Source organism: Rhagoletis zephyria, unplaced genomic scaffold (genome assembly GCF_001687245.7).
Source record: "Rhagoletis zephyria isolate East Lansing unplaced genomic scaffold, Rhagoletis_zephyria_1.1 Rzeph_scaffold_01385, whole genome shotgun sequence".
NCBI lineage: Eukaryota > Metazoa > Arthropoda > Insecta > Diptera > Tephritidae > Rhagoletis > Rhagoletis zephyria.
In genome coordinates, this window is record NW_016158469.1 from 114,017 (window position 1) to 125,025 (window position 11,009).

The 11,009-nt window shown below is 35.5% G+C and overlaps 1 protein-coding gene across 1 annotated transcript; it reads left to right on the plus strand.

Moving 5' to 3' along the window:
* The first annotated feature begins 6,129 nt into the window (after positions 1–6,129).
* Positions 6,130–8,801, plus strand: LOC108363816 (trypsin-1-like). Its single transcript, XM_017617306.1, has 5 exons — positions 6,130–6,392; positions 6,486–6,727; positions 8,112–8,261; positions 8,348–8,579; positions 8,648–8,801. The coding sequence occupies exons 1-5, from the start codon at positions 6,245–6,247 to the stop codon at positions 8,767–8,769; spliced, it is 894 nt and encodes a 297-aa protein (XP_017472795.1). The 5' UTR covers positions 6,130–6,244; the 3' UTR covers positions 8,770–8,801.
* Positions 8,802–11,009: the final 2,208 nt, after the last annotated feature.

Genomic DNA, 11,009 nt, shown 5'->3' on the forward strand with positions numbered 1-11,009 from the left:
GGCAATGAATTTGCATGCAATTATCTGTGTATTTAGATTTAGTTGATGTTTTACTATACTCTGCTAACATATTTTCAAGTTAATGTTTCTTGTGGAAGCGCTGAAATAATGCAAAAAAAAATTAGGGAAATTAAAATTGAAATTAAAAACGGTTTTAATGAAAAATCTTCACTCTTTTTTTAATTTCGTACTCTACCCGTTTTCAACCTGTTTCAATATAAGTACGCATGTATATACGTTTGCATAATTTATTTGCACGCACAGCGCGTTGTCACGTTGCATGCAGCATGCATTGTGCAACCATACCCAACAAGTCGCTAATTTATGTTCCCTGCCAAATGCGACATGTGGCGTGCCAAAGCGAGCATCCTGTCGCTCTGCGTGAAGTGGTGCAAAAATTAGTTTGGCCCTTTGGCGTGCAACTATGCGACACAGCAGCGACTAAGGCATAACCACGACCCCATCCCATTGTGCCGGCGGGGACGGTGGGTTTGCCGAAAGACCGAAATATGAAATTAATAAAGTTAAATGATAAATCGATGTCATTTAAAAGCGAGTAACTTCCTTTTAGCTGCTTCTTCTTGCGTCACATGCCCCTTCGAGGGCGGGCTCAAGTTACTCGTTTGCTTAACGTATAGCCTTACCTGTAAATGAATGGAATTTTACTTTGCTCATGAATATTTTAGTATAACAAATTTGTATAATATATAGACGATTACATGAGCATTTACAAACTTAACTCAATTTCGGAAGTTTTTTATTTTAATTAGCCAAAAATTTGCATATAAATTAGCAAGCCTTTGGCGCCAGCCTTCCATACATATATATTTATCTATATTCACACATAAATATTTCATTAAAACGTTGCCAAACTGTCTGCTCAGTAGCTTTCATGAGGGTCAAACATATCTACAAAACATAATATATGCAAAATTTTTAGTCTGTCGCCCAAATAATATATTCAGCGAAATTTTTGAGCTGCTTATAACTGGAAAATAAAATATACATAAATATAAACTAACAAAATATTGGCGCTTCAAAATTCTTTGATGTCTCATCGTACACGAGAAGATATGATTTTTGATGCCAAAAAGAAAGTAAATACGTAATAAGATTATAGTGCAGTCATATGTATAAGCATTTCACATTTTTGTATGAAAGCAATAAAATAATTTGTTTACGACTCGAAAGCAGCTAATCATCTCTTCTTAAGCGTGAAACTCATGCCAGTTAAGATGTAAATTAAAGTCGAATAAATAGTATCTATAATCGGTGGCTGAGTGGTTAGAGATGCGTAATATCACTTCGTAGGGTCTGAGTTCGACCGCGGAACGAGCAATATCTAAATTAGAAAAAAGTTATATTACAGAAACACCGATGTTGACGATTTTTTCAGTAGACCTTTTACGACTGATACACTGGGGGAAATAATGCAGCCTAATAATGAATACTTTATATTTGAATATCGTTGAAAAATGTTCGTTCTCAATTTTAATCCTAACCTTAATCTTTATTTTAATATTATTCTTAGTATTATACTTTAAACAAATCTTAATCTTATCGGTAATCTTAAACTTCATCTCCATCTTCACCTTCATGTAATCTGAGTGTTCATTTTCATATCTTGTCTTCACCTTCGCTTTCATCTTCACCTGCATGTTTATCTTCACCTTCATCTCCATATCTTATCTTCAGCTTATCTTAATCTTAACCTAAATTCTTGGCTTTATTTGTACATTCATCTTTATCTTTTTCCTTGGGTCTTTTCCTTTTTGTCTGCTTTTGCCTTTGTCTACATCCTTTCTCCGGTGGCGGGATCCGAATGCGGGCACCTGTTTTTGAGCAACCGGTTCGCTTTACAAATATGAATTTTTTAAAACATCTCCCAGCAATTATTTCTTCGCTGATATTCACTAAGAAAAAGTATCCGGTTCCTTTAAAGCGAGGATGCTTCTGTGCAATTGCAGACTGGCTTCCAGATATATAAGGCTGATATCGCTAGAATACGGGGAAATGCTTCCTTACACTTTAGGCACGGAGGGCCTTCGAACTCTCACTGAGTACTTCAAGGGACATTGCTCCCTGCATCATCAACTCATTAAAATTAATCTTGCAGATAAGATCCTCTATAGTTTCTGTCAGCTGGATGAAGAAAAAACTAAAAAAAAATGGGCTTTTCACTATAAACCATCTTGTTTAACAATATTTTCATGAGCATGGTATGTCAAGGGTTAAGTAAATGTAGTTTATTATTTTCACAGGACTACAACTGAGTCTAAAGGTATTTATTTACTTTAATCTAACAAAATGTCAATAAACAGTTAGTATTTTAGCATCACTGTATACTGGATATAAAAGTAATTCTGAGCTGTCTCGAAAATTACCAAAATTTCCCGAAAAGTCTTGCAAATCCCGAAGTGGTCCCGAACACTTTCCTAAAAATTCCCGAAATACCGAAAAATCATGATATCCCTGCAGGGAAACCGCGGACTAGTGAATCAAATTTCTAGTTCCGTACTAGGTCTTTACCGCCAAAAAGGAACTAGTCCGATAGGAACTAGGTCCCCACCAGTCCAAAATCGGCGAAAAGTGGTACTTTTTTTCAGTATTTTTCACTAGAAATCTATATATAAAGTGACGAATTTAGAAATGGTTCGGAACTATTGAAAAAGGGATGCAGAACGAACTAGATCCTATTTGTCGAATTTAGAACTATTTCGGAACTATCGAATAAGGGATGCAGCGGGGGGTTTGCTTACTTTACATACATATGTGTTCGGCGGCTTTCTCGTTCAAATACGCTTCTATTCTGCGCTTCGCAGATGCTTTTTCATAGCTTTCTAATACAAAACTTAAATTTGTGTTGACATTTCAACATCTTGGGACCGTCTGGAATCTAAGAAATAACAGCGAGCACCTCTGCAAACTCAGCTACAGCTAAAGGTATGTAAACGTACATTTCTTACAATCATTCATAAATTTAATTTCAAATTGATTTCTTCCAAATTCACATTTCTTCCAAAATAACTTAAAATCGCACACACGGAAGAACCAAAAAGATTGGTACTTTTTACTTTCATCTGTCGATTTTAGAACTGGTTCGGAACTACAGAATTTAGGATTAGTTCGGAACTATCGAAAAAATGGATGCAGCGGGGGGGGGGGCGTTGGGGGGCAATTGACACTTCCTAGGACATCGCCATGTTAAATTCGCCAGTTGCTTGCATGCAAAAGAGATTTATCGCGAACCAGTACTGGGTCTAAATGTACTAGAAGCGCACCAGTTCAGAACTAGAGATTTTCCCCACAGGGATACTATAACAAAGTCCCGAAAACATCTCCAAACTTCTTAAAACAAAACCCAAATGTAAAACATAAAACCGACAAAAATCGTAAGAAAATATAGAAAAGTTTAGAAAAATTCCGAAGGCACTTCATTAAGTAAGCAAACCTTTAAAATTAAATAAAACAAAAGGCACATTCTATTCTTTCTTTTCCTGAACCCTTAAATGTTAAAAAAATCTACTAAATACCTAATTTTTCTTGCTTAAGTATTAAGGCATGGTTACATAGCTAAGACCTTAAGACGTTATTCGGCTTTAGATTTTAGTACTAGAATTTCCTCGCACGAGCTAAAATCTAACACCAAACAAATATTAATCCTCACCTCACGACAGCAATCAACAAGACTTAACAAGACTTAATAAGTTCAGCCTACGTCATTCGTTCGTTACTTTCTCTAATACCTACTTTTTAATGCTTTTACGCATCTTTCTTAGATTCTTTCTTATGCAAATTTGGCTTAGAGATAATTAATGTGACATTTTAATGAACGAGTTGCGACATAATCGTGACTAATTACTAGATACTAGAATAACAAATAGCTGCGTGGCAGACATGCATCTATTTAGCAAATGTTTATATATCTTAAAAAAATTTTGCAATAAAATTACCTTAATTGTTATAAGTTAAAAAACAGCTTATTGGATACACATTTAAGTAGTAGGGTTATATGTACTACATACTTATTTAGATTTGTGTGAAACAATACAATAGCGTTGGATGGCTGAGCAAATGATACTGAGAACAACAGACAAACGATGAGAGGAGGTGAGATAGGAAAAGTAGCCTTAGTGGTAAAAATTCCGTAAACATCAGGTAAAGCCAGGTGATTAAAATGTTTTTCCAACCGATCTGCTCCTCCCAGCGTTCCTAGAAATTCCAGGAGGAGAGCGAACTAAAAGTAATCATGAATTAGTTGAACATCTAATGGATGTCCCTTATCTGGAGAGGGGCATTATACACCCAACCTTTGACGTGGTCTATTGTTCATGAAATCATGATAGTGGTTAGAGTATCCGTCCGATGCCTCCCATTTTAGACAGAGTCGGGGAGGGGTTGAAAAGTCAAGATTATTAGGTCACAGGTCTTGACTTTGACCGCAACTTCAAAATATACCTTCTCGATAGGAATGGACATGCGAACATGATCTGGCGTCTTCTCTAAGAAAATGTGAGGTCATTTTAGAGCCTTTTGAAAGATTTGTCAATGACGCACAGTGTGGAAATTTAACCTTTTTCATGACAAATTCTAATATCTCGAGAACGAGAAAAGCTAGCGAAAAAACTCAATAGCATTTTAAGGCTTTCGAAATAGAGAACTCATAAAAAATAGTTTTTCTGATTAAAAAATATTTACTCTGACTTTTAAAATGACCTTCAATTTTAGAGGATTTTATTTTATTTTTTCCTTTTTGACCTGAAAACAGTATGCAGTGACCTTTTTAAAAAGTTTAAAAAATACATTTTTGCTGCTCTTGTGTCAGGGGGTCCATTTGCATGGTCGTAGGAATCGTAAAACGTATTTTGGTTGTTTTTTTTTAATGAATTCATTACACACTGTTTTTAGGTAGAAAAAGGCGAAAAAAAAATTTTACTTCTGAAGGTCATTTTGAAGGTCAAATTAGTTTTTTATTTAATTTGACCTTCAAAAGTAAAGTTTTTGACTTTTTATATTTTATTGGCATAAGAAAAATACAATGAATCTATAAATTTTTTGTTACTGCTAGGTCTCATGCAGAAGACCTCATGCGGAAGACCTTGTTCTCCATCGGTATGAATAAAACGTTCGTCGTAGTCCACGCGTTAGCAGTATAGGCCATAGGCCAGGTTAAGAATTGTGGTCAATACATAGAGGACATTACAAAAAATGGCGCACACTAATGTAATCTAATGTATGTACGATGCATGTCCAAAGCCAAAGTAACAAAAAAATAATCGCTTTACAAAATTTCCCCAAAAATGAAATTAACAAAAGCAATTGTAATTATTTTCTTTGCGTCATAAAATTCTTATTACCCTCAAACCACCGTTGCAAATACATAAACATAAGTATACACTTATTTTCTTTAACAACAACTAAAAATTCTTCGACATCGTAAAAGTCCCAGTTTTTAAAAGCAAACAACCATCAATAAAAATCTAAATGTATCTCTACGAAGTCTTTTACTTTTTTAGTCACAAAAGAGGAAGTGCCGTCTTGCCGCCGAGTTGTTCTCGGAACATTTGCCACACTTCTGTGAATATGCACAGCAGTGTGTAAAACTTAAAAATTCAGTGATTTTAAATGAGCTAATAAATATTTTTATAGCTGCTGCAAAAATTTATTATTGATAATTTTTTTTTTAATTTTATTTTTGTATATTCTGTTTTGAGGTTTCAATAAACGATAAGCCGCAGCTGCCGTGCTGCCACGAACTCAAATACACATACATATGTATATGTTTGTGTGTGTATGCAAATTTGCGTGCAGCAGCACAGTCTCTGAAAACAAAGAAAGTACAGTTTTAAGTTCAGTCCATTTGCGGGAGATGGCAAAAAACAACGAACTGAAAAAAAAGTTACTAAAATCGAAGATGATTTTTATGCTCTCATTTTGTTTTCTTTTTTTTTTAATTTTTAATTTTGACCAACAATAATTTGGTTATCGCTTATTGTTTTTGTTCTCTTTTTTTATTGATTTTGTGCGTGTACGCGCCCGCAGACGCATTGTTTCATGCAAATTACGATGACACAAACACAGGCTATAAGAAGGGCTACGAACGAAAAATATGGAAACATTTCGCAACAGTACGCGACGGTAAGCGGTAGCCAGAAACAGAAGGCTACCACGACGGAAAGTGTAAAATAATATCACTCGTAAATATCTGTGGAAGAGTGTGTGCGCGCATTTCGAGACAAAAGCAATGCAGTTCTTTGTGTTGTGCGCTGCCAGCTTGGTGTGCTGCTTTGCGATTGGCGTGCAAGCCGCCTACTATTACGATCGTCCCGATGGACCACCACAATTTCTCGACGAGGATAAGGGGCGTTATGCACGCTGCGCAGGACAATGCTGTGAGTATTATGAATGCGTAGTGGCGATGTGCGAAAAGTGTTTCATTACTTCTAATTTTCCACCAAATTCTTCCTTCTAAAAATGGACACCAGATTGCGGCACACCGAATATCAATCGCATCGTTGGCGGCACACAGGTACGTTCGAACAAATACCCTTGGACGGCGCAGCTGCTTAAGGGCCGTTGGCATCAGCGTCTTTTCTGTGGCGGTTCGCTGATTAATGATCGCTATGTGGTGACGGCGGCGCATTGTGTACACAACAATCGCGATGCGATAACCGTACGCCTGCTGCAGTTGGATAGATCGTCGCGCGAGGCCGGCATCACTAGGAAGGTAAGAAATATTTGGCAGATTAATCCAATGAAATACGTTTTTTAGGACAAATCTTAGCCAATGCCAGGAAAAATACATGCGCTTCGCGAGGCTACTGCGTGCCTGACACTGATCTAAGTCAAGTTGAAAGGGATTATTTTATACCCTACACATAGCATAGCAAATTTCTGTGGGACATCAGGGTTTTAAAAACGTAAAAAGACCAATTCAAAATCAGTTCAAAAATTTTAGTGTTTGTTAACAAGTTTAATTACTGAAGAGTGCTAAAACTATAGCCAACATAAAACATCTAAAAGGTCTTGAGGTGAAAGCTAACAATTCTAGACCAGCTCACTAATAGTAATAATAGACTTGGCCGTCTTCCATATGAGCAACTGGTACTTGCAATATGTCGATGTCCCATGAAATGTTAATTTTCAGTGTGTGCATCAACTAACAGCAGTTAAAATATCTGTCGGTTTCCGCATCGCCCCATACCAAGTGTCTAGAGAGTATGCTTGTACATGCAAGTGAACTCAGCGTCAATCCGAAAAAATAACAATTACAATAATAATGACATGTCGCAACGGACGCGCATTTTTATAAGAAAAAGTATTACAATATATCTAGAGATATCTTTCCCACGAGACTCAGTGCGTTTAAGAAGTGGCGGATTCATAAATTTCCAAAAATTCGCATTTAAAAATTCGAAGCGAGCATAAAAAGGGATTCCGTACAAAATTAAGTAAGTTTACGAGCTTTACGTGGTCACAGGCATTTATGTATTTAGATGAATTCCCTTATTGATTAATCGCTCTGAACGAAAACAAAAAATTGTAGAGATCTAAAAGTTTACATTTGTGGAGGAATTGCATTGATCATGAAATGGAAGAGAAAAGGGTAAATATGTATAAAATATGAGGCATAAAAAAATATGTGTGCATGCAGAGCCCTATAAAACTCTTTTTGAACATATGTTCTTTATTAAGAGCCTTGTAGAATCCTTACAAGAGCACAGTCTGCGATTAGAGACTTAAAAACCCGCAAAAAACTAATTGTTCTTAACACTTAGAGTTTCTTGTCATCCGCGCCTTTTCGTAATGGGTATAAAAATATTAATGAAATGAAATTCCAAGTACTCTGCTAACAGAAAAATTATGCGGAAATGTACAGCATTAAATTACAGCTTAAAACGACTGCCGGAAATTGTAAACGCAGCATTTACTCTTGCTAACAAACAAAAGCACTTACCAGCATGCCAAAACGAAAGACATAAGCAAAGAACTTGCAGTACTTACAAAAAGCTTGATCACAATTTATTTGCTACTCCTGCTGCCGTAGGAAACCTTTACTGCAAATAATACTTACTTAACTTTTAATGCACATTTTTCATTCACCCCCACAGGTCACTCAAACCATTATGCATCCGCAGTATGATCAAAACAAAATTATAAATGATATTGCGCTGCTGAAACTGGACACGCCAATAGCGTTTAGCGCTACTATACGTCCAGTTTGCTTACCTGATATCAATCAAAATTTCGACAATAAAGATGTGGGTATAAAAAATTCGAAAAGTTTTCTAGAAAAAAAAAAACTAACTAGCAATTTTCCACGCCTATTCATTTCTACCTCGCAAAGGCCATCGTCGCTGGTTGGGGCTTGGTTCAGCAGGGCGGTGTCACCTCCAATTACCTGCAAGAAGCCACCGTGCCCATCATTACTAATCAGGAGTGCCGTCAAACGCGCTACCAAAATAAAATTACCGATGTTATGCTATGCGCTGGCTTTGTGAAGACCGGTGGCAAGGATGCTTGCCAAGGTGATAGTGGCGGGCCGCTGATTGTCAACGAGGGCCGTTTCAAGTTGGCTGGTGAGTTTTTATTTGGAAATTTAGTATTGATTCATAAAAATTTTGTAATTATCTATATTTCCTTGCAGGTGTGGTCTCATTTGGTTTTGGTTGCGCACAAGCGAATGCACCTGGCGTATATACGCGTATCAGCAAATTTGTCGATTGGGTTAAATCAAATACGCGCGATGGTTGCTATTGTAGTGTTTGAGGGCTTCGTAATGATTTTAAGAAAGATTTGTAATGTAATTTATTTGAGAAAAAGGATAATTTATTTGTGAAAGTGATATTTATGTAGTTTGGTGACTTCTTTTACCAACTTAGATCGCAAGCCGGTTCGAATTGATTCGAAAGGTAGTTTGATGGATTTTTAAAAAACATCGGGAAAGGTAGTTTGATGGATTTTGCTTATTCTGGCATGAAAATCTTACTAAAATCTCCTGCCAACTGGTGTAAATCTCTTTCAGACCAAAACTTGGAAAAGCTCTTTCTGATGAAAATTTTGCTCCAACAGTCACAATGATCGAGTGAGAAAGCACTGGCGTGGCATTCGAGATATCCAAGGTTCGAAAAGTCAGACAGCGTAATTTCTTTATCATTATACCCGAGCGCACTTGTGCACAAGGGTATATTAATTTTGTTCACATAACGGTTGTTTGTAACAGCCAAAACGAATCGAGATAGATATAGACAAATGTATACATAAATGATCAGGATGAAAAAAGAAATCGATTAAGCCATGTCTGTCTGTCCGTCCGTCTGTCCGTCTGTCCGTCCGTCCGTGTACACGATAACTCGAGCAAAAATTGAGATATCTCAACGAAATTTGGTATGTAGGTTTCCCTTAATCCAAGGTAGGTTGGTATTGAAAATGGGCGAAATCGGACTGTAACCACGCCCACTTCCCATATAACGGTAATTTCCAGAAATACGAAAACTGCGATATTTTAGTAACTACTGAAGATAATTCACTCAAAATTGATATTTATAATAATTTTTAGACGAAAAATAAGAATATTATAAATTTTTGGAAAATGGGCGTAGCCACGCCCACTTATGGTTACATGTGTATATCTTGGTAACCGCTGCACCAATTTCTTCCAAACTTGGCACAGTTGTTGGTCCTGCTACAACATACCAAATGGCCGAAACTTTTTAAAATCGGACAATAACCACACCCACATCCCATATAACGGTAATTTAGAGAAATACGAAATCTTCGATAAATCAGTAATTATTAAAGCTAATTTATTCAAAATTGATACTTGCAACAATTCGTTACCAAGAAATACGTTTAGGATACAATTTTGAAAAATGGGCGTGGCACCGCCCACTTATGATCACATATATGTATATCGGTAACCGTTCTACCAATTTGTACCAAACTCGGTGTGGTTATTGTGCTTGCCACATATAAGCAATACGCTGAAAATTATTGAAATCGGACTAAAATTACGGCCGCTTTTCATATAACGGTTAATTTAGGAAATGCTTGAAACTTCAATATTTCAAAATTGAAGGACGCCAATTTACTCAAAATTGATACACCCCGGCTTACCATCTAGCGGNGGGTGAAAAACAGATATTTAATACTTGCGCCGGGTATTTAATGTTCGGCTCCGCCCGAACTTAGACTTTCTTTCTTGTTTTTTTTTTGTTTTAATGTTTTTCTTCTTTAATTTAGTTTTTAGATTTTATTGTTTTAAAACGAATTTACTTTTTTAATTTCATCAAGTTTTTAGAAATTTTATTTTGCTTTTAATTACTTTTCTTTAAATTTTTAAATTTCAGTGTTTAAAAAAATGTATATTTTTTAATTCATTTAATTGTTAGTAACTTTTTTATTTTTTTTGTTTTAATTTAATTTTCTCCTAACTTTTAGATTTTATTGTTTTAAAAAAAAATAGAAACTTAGGGCCGTTTTCTCAAGTAGCCTGTAACTTTAAAGCTCACTTTATATTTAAAGGTTGCATTAAAATGTATGATTGTGTCTAATGTCAAGCATTTTATCATCCGTTTTAAATTGGTTTACAACCAAGATACATACATACGACATAAACCGATAATAGAAATGCTTAACTTTAGACATAGCTTTACTTTTAATCCAACCCTTATATATAAAGTGAGCTTTAAAGTTAAAGGTTATTTCAGAAAACGGCCCTTAATGTATTTATTTTTGCTTTTTTTCAATCAATATTTTTTCCATGTTTAATTAATTTTTCTCTTAATTTAAATTTTTTTATTAACTTAAATAGTAAAATATACTTTTTTATTTAGCTTATATTGTAAAAAGATACTTAACTAAATAGTACTAACGTTTATAGAGGGAACAACGCGTAGGAAAGAAAAAGGAAAATTTAATTTTTTTTCGCTTTCAGCTCTATTGGCCGAAGCAGCCCAACCCAGCAAACATAATTTATTTTTTTCAAATTTAATTTTTAGAATAACTGT

Coding starts and splice junctions, on each gene's coding strand:
- LOC108363816 (XM_017617306.1), top strand. CDS start 6,245: ATGCAGTTCTTTGTGTTGTGCGCTGCCAGCTTGGTGTGCTGCTTTGCG. Junction 8,262..8,347: donor AAAATTTCGACAATAAAGAT/GTGGGTATAAAA, acceptor TACCTCGCAAAG/GCCATCGTCGCTGGTTGGGG. Junction 8,580..8,647: donor GGGCCGTTTCAAGTTGGCTG/GTGAGTTTTTAT, acceptor ATTTCCTTGCAG/GTGTGGTCTCATTTGGTTTT.